Source organism: Lycorma delicatula, chromosome 13, assembly GCF_047948215.1.
Source record: "Lycorma delicatula isolate Av1 chromosome 13, ASM4794821v1, whole genome shotgun sequence".
Classification (NCBI taxonomy): Eukaryota; Metazoa; Arthropoda; class Insecta; order Hemiptera; family Fulgoridae; genus Lycorma; species Lycorma delicatula.
The window spans coordinates 48,838,931-48,864,117 of record NC_134467.1 but is presented as its reverse complement, the minus strand read 5'-3'; the positions used below and the strand labels follow the sequence as shown (position 1 = coordinate 48,864,117).

The 25,187-nt window shown below is 29.0% G+C and overlaps 1 protein-coding gene across 1 annotated transcript; it reads right to left on the bottom strand.

Moving 5' to 3' along the window:
• Window positions 1–2,300: 2,300 nt before the first annotated feature.
• LOC142333598 (uncharacterized) lies at window positions 2,301–11,157 on the bottom strand. Its single transcript, XM_075380920.1, has 5 exons — window positions 11,103–11,157; window positions 7,750–7,898; window positions 7,523–7,657; window positions 5,213–5,338; window positions 2,301–2,936 (listed from the first exon to the last, which is right to left on the bottom strand). The coding sequence occupies exons 1-5, from the start codon at window positions 11,155–11,157 to the stop codon at window positions 2,316–2,318; spliced, it is 1,086 nt and encodes a 361-aa protein (XP_075237035.1). The 3' UTR covers window positions 2,301–2,315.
• Window positions 11,158–25,187: the final 14,030 nt, after the last annotated feature.

The following is a 25,187-nucleotide window of genomic DNA, read 5'->3' as shown; positions in this document are numbered from 1 at the left end:
AAGAATATATAATCAGATATCTAAAAAATAATAAAGCATTTGGGTAAGGACCCAATAACTTTGCAGTTTTTAAAATTATCATATGATCTATTACAAAAATTATTAGAAAACATTTTGAAAAGAGAAAAAATCCCACAAGAATGCCCTAATTCATCATCCTCTTCACAAAAAAGAGACAAAATGGAAGTTTTTCTATTTTACTTTCAGTAACCTATAAAATCTTACAAAAGTTGTTGAGAATAGAAGGGCACATCAATAAACAATTTGAAGAATACATCAGAGGGTGGTTTACAAATGGAAGATCTTGTGCAGAACAAATAGTATGTGTAAAATTAATAATAAGCTGCATAAATTATAACCTTCTTAACCGAACAAATAATTTCCATTGCCTTTTCTAAAGATTAATTTATTTTGAATTATCACAAAAAGAATTTAAAAATTACCAATAAATAATTTAAGCATGGTAAAATATACGTTAATGAGACCATTGTGTCAGATCCCTTTTAATTGTGTTCTAGATAGACATCAAAGAATGGAGGAAAACAATGAAACTTAATGCGGTAGAAAAAAAATTGGGTTACAAAAAGGACAACCTAGGAAGAAATTGTTTTGCCTTTATGGAAGATCAGGCAATAATTGCAGACAATTTTGAAGTAACAAAAATTCAAATAGAAACATTAAAGTAATTGCAGAAAAAAAGGATTATATATTTCCTAAAAAAATACAAACGTTTGACGAATATTAAAAAAAAATCAAAATCTCTAAAAATAAATTATCACAGATTTAAATGAATTAATTCAGCAGTCAAAAAAAAAAATCCTAAATAAAAATCCCTTAAAATATATAACAAAAAATTTGTTAAAGGAATGTATAAGAATACTAACAGTGGCAACAGAGGATTTTTTTATTTTAAAGATTCTTAATTTTTTTGGGAGGTTTTAAACTTGTCGGGTAAAAAAAAATAAAACATTTTTTACATTTTCCGACAGCATATACTTTTAAAAATATGTCTAAATTTCCACAAATAAATTCATAATAATTCTATTACAGATAAATAAAGTATATACATATACTAAACAACCTCGTTAAACAAAAAATATATTTTAAAGTCTATAAATACTTATTCAAAAAGATTGTTATAAAAACTGTGCCATGCTTTTATTTTAACTAAATATTTTCATTACTTTTAATTTTAAAATTTAATAATTATTACATTTATTTATTGGTTATTTATTAGACATTTATATAATCATTTTTTACTTTTCAGTGCATTTTTATATTTGTTAATATATTATATTTTTTTGTTTAAAATTCTCAATTTGATTTAATTCTTATTTTTTACTTTTTAGAGGGTTGTCTAATTTGTTTGCTTTTTTTTATTAATGTTAATATAAATATTAGTTAAATAAAAGCTTTTTTAAAAAATAATTTTTTATATGTAATCAAATATATTATTGTAATTTTTTATTTTTATTTTTTACTTTTTAGTCTTAATGAACAAAAGCTTTTCATATCCAAAAAAAAATATTCTTAATAATATTTAAATCTGAATATTATTGTTTGTTCAAGCTTGTTTGTTTTAATATTTGAAAACATTACTCAAATGTAAGACACACGATATGAAGTTAATATAAAATTAAATATAATATTAAATATTAAATTAATATAAAAAAATTAAGTTAATATTAAATTTAATATAAAATTAAATATAAACTTGAAAAAAAAATGTTCAACAAAAACACATTTAAACTTGTGATTTGGACAAAAGTCTCACTTGAGAACTTTACACAACTTTTTTACACCAAATTTTCTGACTGCCATGGTTCAGGGCTTAAAATGTTCATAAACATACTCATCATATACTATAAACTACAGTAATATACAAATCTGCGTTTGAGGCAAACAAGATAGAAATTCCCTGCCTTAAGTTGTAACATACAAAAATGAGAAAAATGTAACGTTACATTATAAACATTAGAAAAATTTTGTCATACTAGTTTTAAATTATACACATATTAAAGAATGCTATTACTTTTTTCCTTAATCAATTTTCTTAAAAGGTCATAATGATTCTCTAATAAGGATATTGTTAAGATGTCTTTCCAAAATATAAATCTGATCAAAAGATTTTTGATAAATGTTACAAATATTAATTTTTTTCTTTAAGTGGAAATTAATATGTGTTTTAAAATCACAACTGCAATTAAAAGACCTTTGGGAAAATTTACATACATAATTTTTCCCTTTGGGATGTAAATTAATACGCAGCTTTAAATTAGAAAAATGATTAAACATCTTCTGACAGAAGTTATAAATTAATTTTTCTCTTTTGTATGAATATTAAGATGTCTCACTAAATTGTATTTAGTATTAAAAGACTTCTGACAAAAGTTAGAAATATAATTTTTCTCTTTTGTATGAATATTAATATGTTTGTTTAAAGCGCTTTTATTATTAAATGACTTTTGACAAAAGGTACAAATATAATTTTTCTCTTTTTTATGAATATTAAGATGTCTCACTAAACGGGATTTACTATTAAATGACTTTTGACAGAAGTTACAAACATAATTTTCCTCTGTTGTATTAATATCATTAAGATGTCTCTTTAAAACATTTTCAAAATTAAATGACTTTTGACAAAAGTTACTATTTTTTTTCTGTTTAGTATGAATGTTAATGTGTCTCTTTAAATAACAGTTACATCTGAATCTTTCATTGCAATATTCACAAACCAATTCTTTTCCTTTTTGCTCGAACAACTTGTTTTCACTACTTATATTCTCTATTAAATTTTCTATCGTTACATCACCGTATGCACAATTACATTCAATGGAGTTTTCATTTATAATTCCATCATTTAACGAATTATTTATGCTCTTATAAGTAATAAAATTCTTCGTACTTCCCTTGATGGTTCCTTTGTCCATAGCAACCTGTAAATTAAGTTATTTTTTATTATAATTATAAATTAATAAAAAATTATTTTAATTACAATAACATTAATAAGTGTTATCTTTCAAAAAACCACAAAATATGTATAAAAAATTGAATAATTTAAACATATATTCATAATCAACATGGTATTGAATATTAATTAATCAGAGTTAACTTTAGTATAATAAGGAACTTTACTTATTTTATAGTATGTTTATAATCTTGAGTGAAACTTTATTATGAAATGCATGTTCTAAGAAAACCAACAAAACTAATTATTTAGCAAATTTATAACAGGTCAATATATTTATTACTTCTATATTCATATTGATCACATCTACAAACCCACACATTTTATATACACAATGTCTGGGGTGAAGGTATCTAAAACTAATGGCCCTATTTAGGAAACCACTTCTTGAAATCTCTTACAACATAAGCTCAAACGACAGGATATATCCCCAAGATTTGTTCAGTATACTCTCAGATTCAGCAGAATACACAAATGCAGACAAGCCGACTCCAATGCAACTGTCAAGATACATGCTTTGGTTAGTAGTTTCAATTAGTTATGCATGTTCAACGGCTTGTACAAACTGAATTAAATATCAATTCTCCTACATCCAAGACATCATATTGCAAACATATGACTTCAAGAGAGACTGGAAGCTTGGTTTCACAAACTGGAAATCAAAAGGTTTTTTTAATTACAAGAGACTGTGAATCAAGTAAGCAATGAGTTCACTGCCAGTCTAGGTAAGTCTATTAGGTGGTCTAGGTATGGACTGCAAATTCCTCCATTTGCAAGTGTACAAGTTACAAATACATCACATTAAACCAAACGTTTGTTGCCAATATCAGCTTGTAGCAGAGGCAATCATCATTTTGAAAACAATCCAAATTATAATGATATTTTATTTAGAGATGAGGCAACTTTTCATACATTTGGGATAGTTAAAGACAGAATTGTCAAATTTGGTATAGTGAAAACACCACACAGGAATAAAAAATGAATGAGACATACCAAAAGTCAGTATCTGTTATGATGAGAAAAGATGGCATCATTGGGCAGTTTCGTTCATGAAGTCTGAAAGGGAGCAAAGGTACCTGCCTTTCTAACGGTTTTCCCTGATTCTTGAACCAAAACCTTAACCTTTCCAGCCCAGGTCGATGGCTCAACTTGCGACTTATCCTCCCCAGAAGAGGAGGAAGAGCCAGCAAGCTGCAACACCTCACCAGGTTTAACCCACTTGGGCTTACCCTGTTTCTTAATGTCAACTGTGTCAGACATACCCTCGATCAACAATCCACTATATAGTGAACTAAATGGGTAAATCCACAAGTACAAGAAATTCACACCACTTAACCCGTGTTGGATTGACTACATGAAAATTCAGGTAAGAAAATTTTCACGTAAAATCTCAGATTAAAGTCTAATAGACATACAAACAGTCATTATCTTTTGCTAAACAAAGTGGGTGCACAATAATAAACACACAATACAAATAAAAACTATCAACACAAACAGTTGCCAATATGACAGCTGTTCAAATTAAACAAATGTATGAAATTTCAACAAATTCAAAATTAACAGACCACAAATTATTAAACATAACAAAAACCAATAACAATAAATAAAAACTGACTAATAGACAGTCCCTGTGCCAATAGAGTAGTTCAAAGAGAATAAACCCACCCACTCCAACAGATAGCCTAGATAACCTACCTAGGCTAATTACATAACCAAAAACTTGAAATAAAATACCCAAAGATAGAAACCAAAAACAAATGCCAAACCCTTACAAACAACCTAGTATAATAACTTCTGAATATTTTCAGAAACATAGCAAATAGTAACCAACTAGGTGGAACCCACACAAACCAGACTGTTTCCGCTGGCGTTGTGTGTTTCTCTCTGTGTCAGGTCCATTTTAAATTGCTTACCTGGTAAAATATTCAAATTTTACAACCGGAACAATTAAAATCAAATCACCTGGAGCTTATTGAAATGTGAATTGTATCAACAGATTATAATACATATATTTAGTTATCACCAAATTTTCAAACAAAAATTTACTCTCACACACTGATAATTTATCATTTACACATAGTATAAGTCAGTATTAATTAAATAGAACTAATAGAAATAAAAACAATTTTTTTTTATAACAGTAAAAGTAATAAAATATACATATATACAAATTACATACATATATTTATGAAATAAACAAGAGAGAAATCATGTTTATTACATGATCCAGTAATTAATACTTACATGACCTGGAGAAAACCACATCTCTTCTTCTATCTTCATCGTGCGTAAATCATTTATTTGTTCATTGGTTCTCATATTAAGATTAGGTTGTGATGAAAGATCATCATTCAACAAGTTCTCAGATTCCTTTAAAAAAAAGGATAATGAAAAAACCTTGCAAAATATGAAAACTAACTAATATTAAATCTTTTTTTTTATTCTATCTGCAACTTAATAATACCATTACATACATCATAAAATTCAATTTAAAATAGATGTTTTTGGTAACAAATACCATTAAAAATCTAAGTCTAATTGCTAAAAATGATACAAAAATCAAGAATTAAGACAGAAATAGACCAAAAAAAAGAAAAAAGTTGTTTTAATTAATTTTTATATAAATTTTCTATCGATGAAATATAACACTAGTTGTTAAAAATGTATACAGGTTTTATTTTCTTAATGTGTAGGTTGCAATTTGTTTAATTAGAAAACAAAAAAGCAACACCAACAAGGCCAAATGAGACACGGATGATATATATGTAATGAAAAGATAAATAGCAGGGGCCCCAATTTTCCAGACGTCAAACTAACTGGACTTTTTAAATTCAGACTCGGCAATTTAAAAAAAAAAAAAACATTATTACTTGAAAATTTTAACACTATTCAAATACATCTTTGCTTCAACTGGAAGTTTTTTTATCAATCTTTATTTTACTGGTTTTTTTAACAGACTTTTCTTCAATTCATTTGCATTTATCAAACACGTATATAGATATGGGCCTATGTTAAACTCATTATAAAAGCAAATTTCTACAGATTGTACTTTTTCCAACATAATATTGTTTATTTTTTACCATATAAATTTTTTGTTACTTTGTACGTATGTTCAAAATTTATTTTTAATTTTACTGAAAAACTTTTCTTTTTATTTTTACTTAGTTACCTGTTAAATAATAGAATATGTCTAGTATAATATGATAAACCTTTTTTTAAATTACACATATTTGGTCTTGCAAAGGTCCAATTGGATAGCTGATGTTCCACTGTATGCATAATCAACCACGCTTACCGCTTCACTTTCAAATTTTCTGATATAACAAAGTCGTTCTTCTTAATTGCTAAAAGATCTTTTTTTAATATTACCATCAACCATATGATTCCTCTTTCAGTTGCACTAAATCTACTTGCTATAATAAAAAACAAAAAATGATTCTACAAAGTAAATATGACGTTTTGTATATTTATAAGACAAAAATAAATTGTATCTAATTCACTCACCACACACATTAAAAGTGCAGCGACAGTTAAATTATTATTAATATTAGGTGACTTTAATAAACCAGGTTCTGTACGGGAAAACATCAAATACATTTCTTTTGTTAAATGTTATCATGCAATTTAAATGTTAAAAATGCTACTATTCTCACCTTACAGATTATTCTATATATTGTAATTTTTGACAATCATATAATATGCTAAACTGTTGCGTTAATTTTCTTGATATAGTTTTTTTCTAATCTTACTGACGTCAATGTTAATATTTCTTATAGTGAAATTTTTATCATTACATCATTTGCCTTTAGAGATAATGTTACCTAATATTTTAAATTCGAATCTTAAATCTTATAAATACATACCAGATAATAAATACTAATTAATAAATAATAATTTTATAAGTCAATTAAAAACAAATATAGGGGTTGTTCAGAAAGTTCTTGGCCTGACAAACAAAACTGAAGATTTCAAAAATTTTTTTTTTATCTTTCAACTAAGTTCCCTTACAATTTGATAATTTACATAGAATTTCCAACTTTTTAATATTTTCAGTATGATGTGATTTGTCCAACTCCATGAAGTAAGCAGTTATCCCACCTTTTGTATCATTTAAAATGAATCTTTGTCTAGCGAGCCATTTTTCAGGTTTTGGAAGAGTAAGTAATCAATAGGTGTAAAATCAAGTAAATACAGCACATGCTTCAACTTGCCACTGTCAAAGCATACATTTTCATGGAGTTTTGCATCTACAATCCGAGACATGTGTACACGCGCATTATCATAATAAAAACAGTCGTAATGTTTTGGCCAATGTGGTAAAGCATCAGAACTGTAATGCTCCCAGTACGTGTAAGTTAAACTTTTAAATTCAATAATTACTAAAGAAAGAATCAAAACATGATAGAAAATGCAATGAAGTCAAATTAAAGAATCGACATTAAGTGCATTCATAAACTTTCATTCCTATAATACTCCGATGAATACACTCTGAGATGGCTAGTATAAACTTCATACGTTACTTTCAATATAAAATAAATGCACAATAAAACTTACCACTTCATTTTTAATTGCATGATCTTCAGATTTAATTAACTTGATCCCTTCAAACGCAAGAGGATCAGTTACTTCATTATAATTATCACAACCATTACCAAGTGGCTCCTCTTTCACTTGGAAAGAATCACTATCCTAAAACATAAAATCAACATTTTAATGTTAAGTTTAATGATGTGATGACACTTCCTATATGACATAAAAAACAAAAATCTAATTATACTTACACAATCAGATGTAATATCATCTTCAATCGGGTGATGTGGTAAAAACAAGCATAATGTTTCCTCTGCGGTATCATCTTCAGTTTCTAGTTTGATACTGTTAGAGGACAGAGCTTCAAATATGTAGATATTCTTTAAAGGTACATCCATTACTTTCAAAAATAAAAACATTCAAGTTAAAATTTAAGTATTTATAATGAAAACAATAAAATCGCTGCAAACTATAAAACATTTCATTCATTGAAATTTTTAAACCAATTTTATTTATATTTATATATTTTTTCAATGTTTATGAAATACAATTTTGAAACAGCCTGGGAAAATTTTAAACCAGACTAAATAATCTGGCTTTTCTATTTCTTATTTCTTTAAATACAAAATTTAAAATTATTACAAATTCAAAATGCCTCAAGCATTTTTTTTTGCAAATAAAATTTTGCAAAGTTAAAATTCATGGGTTTGCTAGGGCCCCCACTACAATTCAGCTAGGTATTTGATTTTGTATTCACACATAAAAAAAGAAGTGTTACACAAATTTTGACGGAGCTTCAAATACCTAACCTAAAATGTTTAACAGCTCTCCTACTAATAACAGATATGCTTAAAATTAGTTAAATACAATATCTAAATGACAGATAAATGGTTTGGACAGCAATGATCTGTACAAGGTTAATGTCCAAGCCAAGGATATCAATATTTTAGTCAATTAACAATCAGTTTTACGAGTTATGGTGACCTGTCAAGATGATAATCCACTCTGTGGAGAGAAGTTAGAATTCTGTGGAGAGAGGTTACCATTTTTTGCAGTTAAAAGTATAAACTAATTTAATAGTAGTTCAGTCAGAGACTCAGTGTCAGCTGAAGATGACTGAAGCCGCTCTATGTAGGGTGATTATCCGTTGTACACGAGACTAACAGTGTAGTCTCTGTAATAAGTATATTTCCATTAAAATATAAATTCAGCCAATTGTCCTACAAGACAGTGTTAAGTATTACCAAACTTTGGTAACTTATTCCTAAATTCAATCCACAAAAATCTAAGCTTCCCCAACAGAATATATTAATATCTGAAAACATGTCTCAATAACTCACAAAACTGATAAGTAATTGACTATAGTACCGATAATATGGCATGGACTTGACCTTGCATGGGTCACCTGCTGTCCAAATCTGTCTTCAAAATTTACATCTTGTGTTTTGCTGATCCTAAGCACATATTAAAGTATAAAACAAATTAATGTTGATCAAGTAATTGCTCAGGATTACCAAATAAAAAGAGATATGGTAATGGTTTTTAGATAAAATATTAATAAAAATTCTGAAATAATACACATGAAACTTTATCAGGACTGCAATCAATAAATACAAAAATAGAAATTGATAAATAATTATATACATTTTTAAAAACCTTACAGTCCACTTCTAAGATATTTATTCTTCAACTCTGGCTGAATATAATTTCAAATTAACAGCAACTTTATTCAAAAAGTAGTGGAAAAATAAAATCATTAAAAAAAGGGTTTTGTTTATATATGCATTTATCTGTAAATAGATATAGGCTACAAGTTTATATGTTAACAAGCATTATGTTTATTCTAAGTTTTTTCAATTTTTTAGTTCAATTCTTTGTCACTGAAATAAAAAACTGTTAAACAAATATTAAATTAGAACTACCATTAAAATTGTCTCGATGATTTTATAAAACTGTCACTTTGTCACTGTTAAGTAATAACATGCAAGAATGGAGTATGGTGTAAATGTGCAAATAAGTAAAAAAAACCATACAGTAAGCACAAGCTTGTTTCCATACAGTCGCTAATTAAAATGTTAATGGTAAATAATTTAAGGTATAATCATGTTTCATCATGCTGTTCCATCTTAAATATTAATTTTTAAAATAACATTGACAAAATCTTTTCTCTTCAACTCTTACTATAATTTTCTGTGTATATCTTTGATGACGTTCACACAAAGTTGAAGAAAACAGTATTATTACTATATAATCTAGAAATGATTAAACAATTGTCTGTGAAAACAAAACTATTGTTACTTATTACATACTTAAAGGATAAAACAATAAACGTTTAAAAATACGTTGCAGAATAAATCATTAAAAAAAATAACTATTCAAAAAAAATAAACTATAAAAACTTATAAACTTTAAAACAAATAAACTATAAATTGGTAAACTACACAAATGGACGAACTTAATAATTTTTTCTGTAAGCTGCGTTTTTAGTCAATAGAAAAATATAAACTACAGTTAACAAAAAACACATATTTTAATTTAGTAGTAATTAAATATTAATATTAGCGTAATTAACTTACGTATTATACACAAATAACGAATATCAACGATCGACTAATAAATTACGTTAACTTGCAGTTGTTTCAATTCAACCAATTCCCAAACAGATGATTACAACAAATCAGTCGGACCGACGATGCCAACATGAATTTTACCAGTAATGTAAATGCTGAAATATAAAATTACTTTTTTTAGTGCATTTTCCACAAAAAATCCAAACATTATTACAACATAAAACAACTTTTAAATAGTTTAAAATATAAAGAAGAAATTAATAAAAAAATTATTTAGCCGATTTATCGGTACTGTATAAATGTGTGGAAATATACTCACAGAAGACGTTATCGAAATTTTCCACCTTTAAGAGATAATACTAGTTTTATACCTGTTAAAAGTTAAAAAACTCGACTACCAAAAAAATGTCCCGGCCAGAGGAGATAATTACACGAAAGTGTTATGCAGAATTCCAGAACCCCTAAATTTCGGACTTTTGCTAATAAATCCATGAAAGCAGTATATCAATATGACTTTTTCCTGTGTAGCCGCCGGTAACTACCGTTCAAATAATACTTCAGAGAATGATATATGTATGAGTGTAAATGAACTGTATTCTTGTACAGTCTCAGTTCGACCATTCCTGAGATGTGTGGTTAATTTCAACCTAACCAGCAAAGAACACCGGTCTCCACGAGCTAGTATTCAAATCCATGTAAAAATAACTGGCTTTACTAGGACTTGAACCCTGGAACTCTCGACTTCCAAATCTGCAGATTTGGGAAGACGCGTTCACCACTAGACCAACCCGGTGGGTTGACACCAATATGACTGAATCTCACCAATATTACCCATCACCAGGTGAACGTTTTCAATGACATTAATAGGCTCAACTCCACTTTGGCGTAAACAGTTACAAACAGAAACATTTTGCTGACTTTTATGTAACTCTTCAGTTGAGAGGTAGTAAAACTCATAATCGTTGGTTTGTAATCTCCTTTCGTTACTCATTTCCCTTGATTATAGGTAGTCAAGTGGAGTTATGGGCACTGACCAGTATTCTCTGAATCCACTCTTACACTTTGACTCATGCCAATTCCTCTGCCCATTGTTCTCTACTAACGCCTACGGCAGTAGCTATTTTACGATTCAAGTAATAAGTAGATATCGGACGGTAGTTGGTAACATCAGGAAAAATAGAGTTCATATTTGGTATACCGGTGTCAATTGGAATTATACTAATGGTAATGATTTCACCATCACACGTATTATCAAGTAAATCGCCACATTCATTCTCATAATTTGCGTTTCAGGACCAGTAGAAATAGAGTCTCCAACAAAGAAGACATTGCACTGATGGAAAATTACAGATCTCTTAAGTTCTGTGCCTGTAAGACGATTAAAATATGTCTGTACAGCGATAAATCTATTGTGAAACGCATCAGCATTGACGTTTCTTTTTCACTCGCAGCAAACCATTTTGGTTCTCTCAAATAGGAGGCAAAGATATAGAAATCAGCATTATCATTAAATATAGCGTCTGAGTATTGGTTTTGATAGATCACGATCCCACACTCCTGGCTCTGGAAGAAATTTCCGACGCACGATTCTATATTGCTAAAGTAGCCCTCTGATAATTCTACAGTTGCAGTAGGCTTGATAAGTCAATCAAGCGGTTGAATTTGCAGGTTCACAGACATTCACACAGGGCTACAATTCTTCGGTATTCAGGTAGTCTGGCCTACCTATAAAGTGCACCAAGCATTGCAATAAGTAACTGGCTTCACCTAGCAAAACTCTGTTCAACTCTGATGATGACCAGTCAGGCAGAGGCTTCAACGACGGTTGTAGCATTTGGTGTACACTGGCAAGTGTGATTCTGCCAAAATCTATCGCTATCTTGTTTAAAATGGCTGTAGTATAACCTTCCTGTTGCCTACATCTTGAAAGTTGTTTATTCTATTGTATCTCAACATATAGCATATATAAAAAATAAAAATTTCAAATTTTTTAATTTATTTTTTCAGATATATATATTTACTTTATTTACTTATGTAGCCTATGACACTAATGCACTGTCATACATCTAAATCTGTTCAGCCGTTTAACTGCTACACTGGAACAAACATATTTCCATACCCTAAATACATTTTAATCATTTTTGGGCAGTCTTGTAATATGTATAGATTTATTCAGTTGAACCAAACTAATAGAATATTATGAAGTGTTAATAAGCATATATGTACACATATTTTTGTTGCCTACACAACTCCTGGTAATGTAAGGATTCCAACACAGGGTCATACATCTGAATCGGTTCAGCCATTGAGCTGCTACAGTGGAACAAACATATACACTCATGCACCCTAAATACATTACACTCCATTTTAAGCAGTCATGTAAAGACTAAATTAGCACATGCTTAAATAATATTTTGTCAACTTTACATTACTTTTAGTGGGGAAAAGTGATCAATAACGCTGCGGGTTCTTATCAACTGTACAATCCCATTGAAACACCTTATTAAGGTATAAGTTTAAAAAACTCATTCTTATTGAGTGGCCTTAAAAATAAAAATAATGCTGCGAATTCTTATCAATTGAACAATCCCATTGAAAAATCTTATATTCGTAATATGAATTTTTCATTATTTTTAATATCATTAAATAAGTATGTTTACTTATTTCTTATGGTGGCTATTAGGCAAATCTGTCAGATAAGCATTCTTGGTTTTCACTTGCCGCTCACCTGAACCAGACTATTGAGGTGCTATGTCAGCGTACCTTACTTTTTATTTCTTTATGTGTGGTCCCCACATTTGCTTTTTATGCTGATGTGGGTACCATCAGTTGAATCTGGCCATTTTTTTATCAAAACTGGTGACCTACAGTTTGCAAGCACCCAGGCATCTTGAATTCATTTTATGGAACATGGTTCGATTAATCATTTAAATTACCCTCTTAATGTTTCAGTCAAGTCCTTTTCAAATGAATGCTTACTTAGTCTCCGACAGATTTTTCTGGAAACTCACTTGTGTAAAAAATGTCCAAAGTTTTATCTTTGCATTTTGCATGCATGTTTTCATCAATCTTAACAAATTTATCCATACACCAAACCATATTTTTAACATAATTACTGGTTCGAGGGCCAAAATAAAATTTCACTATGGTACATTGATAAATTTCATAAATCCTATCAAGCTATGGTAGCTTCCCACTCTAGATTAACAATTTCTTTGCTCCAGCAATATAGGAAACAAAGCATTGATAAGAATTTTGTCCTTCAGAACTATTTCCTACTTTAAAAACACTTCTGAAACATTTTTTCTGGCTGTACTGCCTACACTGGTACAGCTTGAAGTAGTTTGAAAGAATGATTATTGCCATATATGATATTTGTGTAAACAATATCCTGTTTTTGGAGAAACATAAGAATCAATGTCACTCAACAATTTACTTATTTTTTCTGGATTATAGATTGATTATAAAGTGCCAAATAAAATCAAAATAAAGATAACAGTAAGTATGTTATTTTTTATTTTAGCTTATTGTACTTTGGAATATGTTACACATTTATTTAACAAGATAGGCGAGGTAAACTGTGAGGTGAAAAGATTTTTAATCTTTGCCAGGAATCAAATACAACTCTAGTTACTCTGAAACCTAATAACTACTACACTAATCTGGCTAGCTTTCTGCTTTGGTTCCATTACGGACAACAGTTTCAGTTGTAGAAAACAAAATAAGAAATAGTTACATTTTTCTAAATAGATTAATTATATTTGGTTTTACAGAACTTTCAATAGATGTTTTTGAATACTAATATTGAATTGGAGAAAACTGGCTTTTATTATTTCTATGACTATATCTATAAGGCAGAAAAAAAGTTGTAAATCTGGTGTGGCAAATGTAAGATTGGTTTCTGTAGAGCTTACTCTTCTACTTCTTCAAGTGGCATCTCCTTTCAGGAGGTTTGCAATCATCATCACTATTTTGACCTTTGAGTAGGCAGCTAAGAACAGTTCAGTAGACGTTGTTGAACCATTACCTCAGTACTACCCCTATCGTTCAGAATGAAATCCCTATCATTACGAAGTTCAAAGAGGAAATACAGGAAAAACTACATGTAAATCTATCATCTACAACTGTCACATACTGAAAAAAATTGGTTTTTGTTATAAAAAAATTGAAGATTATCAATATTTGTAGATGGAAAAACATGATATTGCATTAAAAAAAATTGAATTTTTAAACAGATTTCACAAATTAAAAGCGTCATGTGATGATTGACGTATATTTCACATAGATGAGAAGTATGTTAATAAAAATCTTTCAGCAAGATTCAAAGAAAAATGAGATATTAAAATTAAAATACTCACCAGAAAGGCAGTAAATAGACAGTATGTCATGCAGGTTCAGCTAAAACAGGGTTCATTACAGAAAGTAAATGTGTTTTCCGCAGTAAATTGAAAGCCGGTTCTTCAGATTATCACTCAGAAATGAACAGGGACAGTTTTAAAAATTGGTTTACAAATGACTTTTTGAATTGCTTACAAGAAGGAGCGTAATCATAATGGATAATGCAGCTTATCACCCTTTTATGGTAAATAAAGTTACTATTAACAGCTGGAGGAAAGCTGAAACCCAAGAGTGGCTTAAGAGAAAGTGGTTGCTTGAAACTGCTTTAACACGATTTTTTAAACTTCAGCGTTATAATAAATTGTACAATGTTTATCGATATGATTTTAATGCCTTTATGTAATCTGTTATTCTTTTTACAGAGATGAGTCTTTGATAGAAATATTGCAAATAGTTGTAAAAATAAAAATAAATGAAAATAATATTTACAAAAATTATAATTTATAATATTAACAAGGTATAAAGTAATGTGATAAAACTGTGTGAAAGACAATATTAAACCATACCTGCATGTCGCCGCTGGTCATTATAGCAACAAACAGGATACACGATCAACTTCTAGTTGCAACTGTATTTTTTGAATGATCTTTTCATACCTTTTCAACCTCAATTAAAAGCTTAATATTAAATACTTATTCAAATTGTTTCAACGATTACAATGATGTGTTTTTCCCCATAAAATATTCACTGAAACTAAAGATAGGCTGTCTCACAAAAAACACTCTGCATGCTTCAATAATACTAGTTTTGGGCTAAATCTTAATTATAATTATTGAGAAACAATTGTTTAATATACCTCCAAAAGTAGAAAAAAAATGCAAAAAATTTTTTGTTTTCCGCTTTACACACCCCTAATTTTAAAATGAATGACTGTAACTAAAATTGCCCAAATCCTGTTAGCAAAAAAACAATTGCTGTTTCCAATACCTTCATTTTTTGTAACTAAAATACAACAGTTTAAACACAAGTGCCATCTTTCATAGCGACCACTATAATATTGTTAAAGGTCATACACCAAAACTACTTAAAAAAAATATGTAGTTTTTGAAGCAGTTCTCTACTAAAATTATTGTCGCAATTACTAAAAACAAGTTCCATATTCTTCAAACACAACATAGATCTACTTATTATTAAGAATTACTTAAGAACAAAGTGTACGCAAAACTCTTTTAGTCATAAAGATTTATTATTAAATTAAAATGTTACAGTTGAGGAAAAAATGTTACAAGATTTTTTTAAAATTTGCTAATGAAAATAACAACAGTAGATCTTATGAATCTTGTATGCTTTTTGAAAAGAGTATGCCAATAAGGGCGCTGACATTGTAAGACGTTTTCTAAAACTAAAAATTTGGAAGTGTCTATACTAAAAATGATTTTTCCTTAACTGAAATTACATTTAATTGTAATGATCGCTGCAGTTAGATATTATTTTAACTGAGAATGATGTTGAAGAGGCCATTTGACATAATGATAAGGCTTTGACAAGCCCAGAATATATTCATCCTCTTTTAGTGAAGAAATGCTCTGCCTTTTTTGTACAGCTTTTAACTAAGTTCTTCAATCATGATTTAAATACTCTTTTTTTCTAGCGTTTCAAAAATTTGTTACATATATCCTGTTGAGGTTTTTCACAATCAAGAACAACATGGTTTTTTTGGAAAGTAAATCTACACAAACAAACTTGTATGTATATATGGAAGATACTGTTGATGCACTAAATGATGGTAATTATATTGATGCAATTTATACTGATTTCAGTTGCGCATTTGATGTAGTTAATATCAAGTTACTTGTTAAAAAACTTGCTGTGTGTGAATTTAATAAATTGTTGTCTTTAATTCATTCATTTTGTACAAACATAATGACAGATTAAAGAGAAGTCTTAAGAAGTGGAAAGAGAAATGATCATTGGTAAGATAGACAGAGAATATAGGAAAGTTAAGGAGAATTTTGTGGTACATAAATTAAATTTTAATGTGTTAAATAAAGATGGTACACTGATTTATAGTACAGAAGAAACGGTCGATAAGGTAGGTAGAATATACTGAAGAGTTGTACGGAGGAAATTAATTTAGTGTTATATAGTAGTGAGATCTGAATTTAATAGTACATTAAAAGGTGTGAACAGCAGAAAGGCTCCTGGGATAGATGAGATACCTGCAGAAACTACAAACTGATGTTTAATATTTATGAAAAAGGGGAAATTCCATCAGACTTCAGAAAGAGTGTTATTGTCATGATACCACAGAAAGCAGGAGCAGACAAATGTGAAGAATACAAAACAATTAGCTTAACTACTCATATATAAAAAATCTTAATTAGAATTCTGTAGAGAAGAATTGAGAGGAAATTGGAAGAAATGTTAGAAGACCATTTGCTTTCAGGAAAGGTAAAGAGAAGAAGGAAGCAATTTCAGTGCTCAGATTAATAATAGAAGGAAGATTAAAGAAAAACAAACCAACATACATGGCATTTACCGACTTAGAAAAGGCATTTGATAACATAGACTGGAATAAAATGTTCAGGATTTAAAAAAATTTAGGGTTAAGAATAAAGATAGAAGAACAATTGCTAACATTTACAGCAACCAAACTGCAACAGTAATAATCCAACATAAGAAGGAAGCTGTAATTAAAAAGGGAATCCAATAAAAATCTTCCCTATCCCCATAACTTTTTAATCTTTACTTAGATCTAGCAGTTAATGATGTTAAAGAACAATTCAGATTTAGAAAAACAGTGCAAGGTGAAAATATAAAGATACTATAATTTGCTGATGAAATAGTATTTCTAGCAAAGCGTAAAAATAAGATTTAAAAGAAACAATGAATAACATAGATGAAGGTTTTTACGCAAGAACTACTGTATGAAAATAAACAAGAAAAAAACAAAAGTAATGACATGCAATATAAATAATGTAGATGAACCACTGAATATAAAAATAGGAAGAGAAAATACTATGGAGGTAGAATTTTGTTGTTTGGGAAGTACAATTACTAAAGATGGACAAAGTAACAGCGATATAAAATGCTGAATAGAATAGGGGAAATGAACTTTCAGTCAGAAATATAATTTGCTTACATCAAAATTAATTTAAATGTCAGGAAAAGATTTTTTAAAGCATATGATTGGAGTGTAGCTTTATATGGAAATTATACTTGGATGATCTGAGTACCTGACAATAAAAGATTAAAAAGCTTTAGTAGTGTAGTGGTTTAGGAGAATGTTAAAAATCAGATGGATGGATAAAGTGACAAATGAAGAGGTGTTGCGGCAGTTGATGAAGAAGCATTTGGAAAAATATAATTAAAAGAAGACACTCTTATAGGCCACACATTAAGGCATCCTGGAATAGTCGCTTGATATTAAAGGGACAGGTAGATGGGAAAAAATTGTGCAGGCAGGCAATGTTTGGAATAAGTAATACAAATTGCTAGGGATGTAGGATGTAGGGGGTATATATTGAAATGAAACGACTGGCACTAAACAGGGAATGTTGGAGAGCTGTATCAAACCAGTCAAATGACTGAAGACAGAAAAAATACAATAAAATTGAACGGAAAACACTCAAGAAAGAAGATAAAATGTTCTATTGTCATATTATTAGTACAAATATAGAATAATGAAAACACTAGTGGACTATTTTTAAAAATAAAAAGTTGAGAGAGGATTTGGAAAATAGCAAAATTGATGTAGGAAAAATAAATCATTCATATTTCAGTTATAATAGTTTATTGGACATTGATCGTTTTCAAGCACCTCATTATTCTATTGTAAAATGAAATAATTAGCAACCGAATGTATTTCTGTGTACTATTCACATGTACCTATATGTAATCATATGAGAAAGACCTATTAACAGCGACGTTTGCTGAAAAAAATTATGAATTACGCAAACTATTTTACAAAAAATATCAGAAATCTAATCCCCTTTTTTATTTATTATTTTCATGTATAAGTTGGACAGGTTACAAAATTCAAATATCTTATTGGTATTTTAATACAATACAAGAGCTGAAAGTTTTCTACTCACAACTCCTTTGCCTAGTGTACTAGTCACTGCATTGTACTAGACTGTTGTATTTGCATTTTAAATACAAATGTGTCATGTTATTAGTAATCGGATGATGTCAACAGGTTAAATAGTACAATAAACCCTACTCATTCATCTTGCCTAAGTCAGCGAACAGTTTGGTCAACAAAGACGGGGCAAACCTTCAGCTCGCTAAGTGTAATTGGTGAAAATACTGAACACTAATCATTTACAGCAAATCATTAATCCATCATAATTCTTTTATGAAATAAATAGTAACCAAATGCATTTCTATGTACTACTCAGTTTTATCTGTCTATACATATGAGATATAAATTCTTCTTGCTCCTAATAACTCACTGATATTTTATTAATTGTTGTAATACAGAAAAATATAGTAAACAGCATACAAATCTATTTATGTACATCACTCATGTGTACCTGTGTATACATAAAGAGATTTATGACAAAACCATTTTTACTGGAAAAAAATATGAATTATAATCATCCACTTAGAAAAATAAAAAAGTATCCCTTTTTTTACTTATAATCTTGATTTATTAGATTGTACAGATTATACACTGCTAATATTTGACTATTTTATGAATTTGTTTCATTGCTGAACATTAATCACTTTCCAGCAATTGCAATTGCATTATTATTCTATTAAATATGAAAACATTTACCAAGAATTGAGAAGAAAAACTGTTTCTTTTATCACATCTTTTTAACAACTAATAATAGAACACTGAAAAAATTAATAGATTTCTACTGAAAGTAAAACAAAATAAATTAGATTGAAGCAATTAAATAGGATGTCCAAGAGGTAGGAATTGTAGAAAGATTTTTAAAACAGGATCTCTTTAGATAATTAATCTTCAATCATGAGTTAAGAAATAGAAAAAGAAGATGGCTGCAGAAAAGGACTGGAGAAAAGAGAAAGAAAATGAGTAGAATAAAAAAAATGCTAAAACAAATTATCTTTAACACTGTCCATAAATGTCTAAACAAGAAAGTAAAAACAATTCATTTAATGTGCTAACAAATTCAAAATCAACCTGAGATTTCAAACACCCCAAAGATGCATATAGACACACCGTCATAACTAATATGAGATAAATATAAACATGCATTCAGTCATATTAAAATACAACTGATTTGTTTTTAAGGAAAGGAATGATGTATGTTTAAAATAAATAAGCACCCTGTTTTCTGTGATCACAATTTTTATATTTTTATATTATAAACATATTTCTAAAACTGAAATTTATATAAATTGAGCTTTTTGTTGCAATAAAATAGTCTATTTCGCAAGGAAAATTATTTTCTAAAAAATTAAGTGCAGATAAAATATAAGAAAAAAAAATTTTAATTTTAAGTCGTATAAACATGCGATAGTAAAATTTTAGCAAAATATTATAAAAAACTATTCAAATTGCAAAAAACCCAAAAAAGAGCTGCATTTTTTTAGAACTAGTAACTAAACTAGAAAACACATATCTCCCAAATAAACAGGAAATAAAGAATATATAATCAGATATCTAAAACATAATAAAGTATTGTGCAAGGACTCAGTAACTGTGCAATTTTTAAAATTATGATAATTAATTATTATTATTATGCTTTTACGGCCAACATGGGACCACTTAAGTCAATTTTAGTTGGATCTTTTCTGAGAAAAGCGTGTTATTTTACTCTTCCGAGCTGCCCAGTATTTCTTCATCCGTTCAGATCTTGCTTTCTTTTCTTCATCCGTAAACACCCTCTTCGTTGTATTTTGTCGTTTGTCTGTCTTTTGTTTAAATCTAATGCTTTTGTCTTTTAGCTTTGTAATTTTTCCAGTTTTATTCTGTAGGTCAGTCAGGGAAATTCCCATTTCTTTCATATCTTCTCTAATTTCTTTGATCCATCCTACTTCTAGCTTTTGGAACCAGAGCTTTTCAGTGATATTTCTTGACAGTCTTGTTCCCGGTGTCCTTATGTGATGAACAAAGAAAGAGATTCTTTTTTTCCGCATAGTATCAGTAACAGGCTCTATTTCTCGATATACCACCTCATTTGCATTTGGCACAACCCACCATTGGCCTTCTTTTTGGTGTTTTTTATCGATACACGTTCTGATAATTCTCCTCTCTATTTTTAGAATTTTTTCAATTCGGTTTTTCTGAGTGATTTTGAAAAGGGTCTCGCTTCCGTAGGTGACTTCTGGCTGTACTACAGTTTTATAATGTTTAAGTTTTGTTTTAGCAGAAAGGCATTTTTTGTTATATGTTGACCGAGTTAATTTTTGGCATTTAATCATTTTATTTGTCCTGTTTTGCCATGTCACTTTTTCATTTAAATTATAAGTTATTATTTCCCCTAGATATTTAAATTGTTTTACTATTTTAATTTTCTGATTGTTTACCGTAATGTGCTCTATTACCAGAGGATCTATGGCCATTAGTTCAGTTTTTTCGAAAGAGATATGAAGCCCTATCTTTTGTGCTAGGTTTTGAAGGCTCATGATTTATGTTTTGGCTTCTTGAATATTATTTGCTAAAAGAGCGAGGTCATCTGCAAATCCTAGGCAATTTAGTGTGATGGAGTTTTTCTTAGTACCCATTTTTATATTTTTGGGATTTATTTCATACCATTTTCTCATGACAAGTTCGAGGGCGCAGTTAAAAAGGAGTGGTGAGAGGCCGTCTCCTTGCCTCAATCCAGTTTTTATGTAGAAGGGTTGAGAGAGTTCACCTCTGAATTTCACTCTGGACTGGATATTGGTTAAAGTTAATTTTATCATGTTTACGAGTTTAGGGTGAAGGCCCAGGTTTCTCAGAATATTCAGCATGGATGGTCGGTGTATACAATCATAGGCCCTTTTAAAGTCGACGAAGGTGATTATTAGTTTTTTTTCCGTCTTTTATATAAGTCCATCATAAGTTTTAGGGATATTATTTGCTCCGGGCAACCTCTCCATGGCCTAAATCCCCCTTGGTATTCCCCAAGTTCCAGTTCAAGTTGGTCTTTGCATCGGTTGTATATAACTCTCGACAGGATTTTGTATGTGCAATCCAGGAGAGGTATGGCTCTGTAGTTTTCCGGATTAGTTTTATCCCCTTTTTTATGTAATGGATGAATGAGGGCTGTGGTCCAGTGTTCTGGAAGTTTTTCTTCGTTCCATATTTTCACAAGGCATAGATGTAGGGAAGTTTTGACTGAATAAACTGATGAGTGTTTCCAGAGTTCCGCGAAAAGCTGGTCTTCTCCGCTTGCTTTGTAGTTTTTTATTTCATTTAAGGCTGCGAGAACTTCTTGAATTGTTGGCGGGTTGATAACAATTGGTGAAGTTTTAACTGGAGTTTCAGTGTCAATCTCAAAAAGCTCTGGGGGAGTCGTCACAGTTGAGGAGTCTATTGAAGGTTTCTGCCAAAATTTCAGCATTTTCTTTATTGGTGTGGGCCATATTTCCTTTTTTCCTCTCAGCATAAGGGTGGGTGGTTCATATCTTTGAAGAGCCTGACCAAAAATTTTATAATAGTCTCAGGAGTTAGTTTTCTTGGAACTTTCTTCTATTTGCTGAATCAAGTTTTTTTGGGCTTGTCGTTTGGTTCCTCTTATAATTTTCTGAGTTATTTTCCTTTGTTTGGTGAATTCATGGTTAGATTCTTCAGTTTTCTGGGTTTGGTGGTTGATCCAAGCCCGGTGTCGGTCTTTGAATGCTTTGTCACATTCTTCATTCCACCATTGGTGTTTTTTTCTTGGGTTTATAGGGGCTAGTTCTTCAGCTATTTCTTTCAGTTGGGATGTCAGTTCTTTTAAATTATTAGTTAATTTGATTTTTTTTGTTGTTTCTTCAAAGATAGCATTGTTTATTAATTTATGTGGATCATAAGCTCTTTTTTTTTTAGGTTGGGATTTTTTCTTTTTATGCGGGGTGAATTTTATTTTATTAATGGTATCCAGTATCTGTTCCTCTCAAGACTTTTACATTATAAATCTCCTTGTGATAATTCCAGTCCATGCAAACATGATCGAGTTGCCATTCCCCTTTTTTCCCATCTGGGTGTTTCCAAGTCTTCAATTTGTTTGGTTTTCTCATAAAATAGGTGGATTTTGAGATCATATTATGGTTTCTGCAAAATTCGACAAGTCTTTGGCAGTTTTAGTTTTCTTCTGGGCAGGCCATTTTCCGATAATATCACGATATCTTCGTTCTAATTACTTAATTAATGTATGATATCTTAGGGAAACTATATGATGAGAGAAAAATCCCACAAGAATGGAAGTCTGCCCTAATTCCTTCTCTACACAAAAAAAGAGACAAAATGGAAGTTTACTAATTACAGAGGAATTTCTCTTCTTACAGTAAAATCTTACAAAAGTTGTTGAGAATAGAAGAGCACATCAATAAACAATTTGCAGAATACATCAGGGTGGTCTAGAAAGGGAAGATCTTGTGCGGAACAAATAGTATGTGTAAAATGAATAAGCTGTATAAATTATAACCTTCTTAACCGAACAAATAATTTACATTGCCTTTTCTAAAGATTAATTTATTTTCAATTATCAGAAAAAGAATTTAAATTACCAATAAATAATTTAAGCATGATAAAATACGTTAATGAGACTGTTGATTCAGATCCCTTTTAATTGTGTTCTAGATAGACATCAAAGAATGGAAGAAAACAATGAAACTAAAGTGGTAGAAAAAAAAATTAGGTTACAAAAAGGACAACCTAGGAAGAGATTGTTTTGCCTTTATGGAAGATCAGGCAATAATTGGAGACAATTTTGAAGTAACAAAAATTCAAATAGAAACATTAAAGTAACTACAGAAAAAAGGATTATCTATTTCCTAAAAAAATACAAATGTTTGACGGATATTAAAAATAAATCAAAATCTCTAAAAATTAATTATCACAGATTTAAATGAATTAATTCATCAGTAAAAAAAAAATCTTAAATAAAAATCGCTTAAAATATATAACAAAAAATTTATTAAAGAAATGTATCAGAATACTGCCGGTGGCAACAGAGGATTTTTTTTATTTTTAAGATTCTTAATTTTTTTGGGAGGTTTTAAACTTGTCGGGCAAAAAAAAAAATTTTTTACATTGTCTGAGTATATACTTTCAAAAATATGTCTGTAAATTTCTACATACAAATTCATAATATTTGAGAAGTTGCAACAACTAAAACTAGTAGAGATGCAAATAGAATTTCTGAGCGCGGTGGAGAGACCTGCCATGTCAAGTCTCTGCCCTCTTATTGTTAAGATTTGCAGCTTCCACCCTTACCAAAACCAAAATCTTTTTCTATTGTGAAAAAATAAAATTGTGAACAGAAGTTGAGAGAGTAATATGATTATTTAAATGATTAGACATACATTTCAAAATGTTAGTTTTTGTTAATTTTCAAAGTTGTGAAATATTTTTAATTACGCTTGTTGCTGCAAAAGGAAAAAAAAATTTAAAAAGCTTTTATTTAACTAATATTAATATTAACATTAATAAAAAACAGGAAACAAATTAGAAAAACCCTCTAAAAAGTAAAAAATAAGAATTAAATCAAATTGAGAATTTAAAAAAAAAAAATATAATATATGCACTGAAAAGTAAAAAAAAAATTATATAAATATCTAATAAATGACCAATAAATAAGTGTAATAATAATAAAATTAAAAGTAACGAAAATATTTAGTTCAATAAAAGCGTGGCACAGTTTTTATAATTTATTTTAAAAAACACATTTATTTTTATGTCAACCTTCATTTTCATTTTCAATAACGACGCGAGGAGACGGAAAGGTCTGCTGGAACTTCTCCAGTTGAGACTGACTAGCTACAAGTAACAATCAGGGAAAATGGACCCACTTGCTTTCTTTGTACGTGTTCTCTAGTTAAAGTTCATCTTTGAATTCTGCTTGTAATCTAACCCGAATTGAACGCATTCTTTCCGCTAAAAGTTTTATTTTAATTGATTATGAATGTTTATTTAATGAATTCATAATTACAATTACAATTATAACGATAATAATTAATAATTTTTCAGATTACCGTCAAAATGAATAACTTTGTGCAAGATTTCTAAATTTAATTTTTATTTTTAATCTTATTTCCTTAAAGGTCATCTCGGTGCAAATTTGAACCGTCAAAGAATTAAAACTTGAGTTATTTTTATTACAGATAAATAAAGTATATGCATATACTAAACAACCTCATTAAACAAAAAATATATTTTAAAATACAGCAAATGTCTATAAATACTTATTCGAAAACATTGTTATAAAAACTGCACCACGCTTTTATTTAACTAAATATTTTCATTACTTTTAATTTTAAAATTTAATAATTATTACATTTATTTATTGGTTATTTATTAGATATTTATATAATTTATTTTTTACTTTTCAGTGCATTTTTATACTTGTTAATATATTATATTTTTTTGTTTAAAATTTTCAATTTGATTTAATTCTTATTTAGAGGGTTTTTCTAATTTGTTTCCTTTTTTTTTATTAATTTTAATATTAATATTAGTTAAATAAAAGCTTTTTTAAAAAATATTTTTTTATATGTAATTAAATATATTTCTGTAATTTTTTTTGGGTTTTTTGTTTTTTTTTTATTTTTTACTTTTTAGTCTTAATGAACAATAAACTTTTTACATCCAAAAAAATATTCTTAATAATATTTATATCTGA

Coding starts and splice junctions, on each gene's coding strand:
- LOC142333598 (XM_075380920.1), bottom strand. CDS start 11,157: ATGGGCAGAGGAATTGGCATGAGTCAAAGTGTAAGAGTGGATTCAGAG. Junction 7,899..11,102: donor AGTGGATTCAGAGAATACTG/GTCAGTGCCCAT, acceptor TATTTTTGAAAG/TAATGGATGTACCTTTAAAG. Junction 2,937..5,212: donor TGTGGTTTTCTCCAGGTCAT/GTAAGTATTAAT, acceptor CTTAATTTACAG/GTTGCTATGGACAAAGGAAC.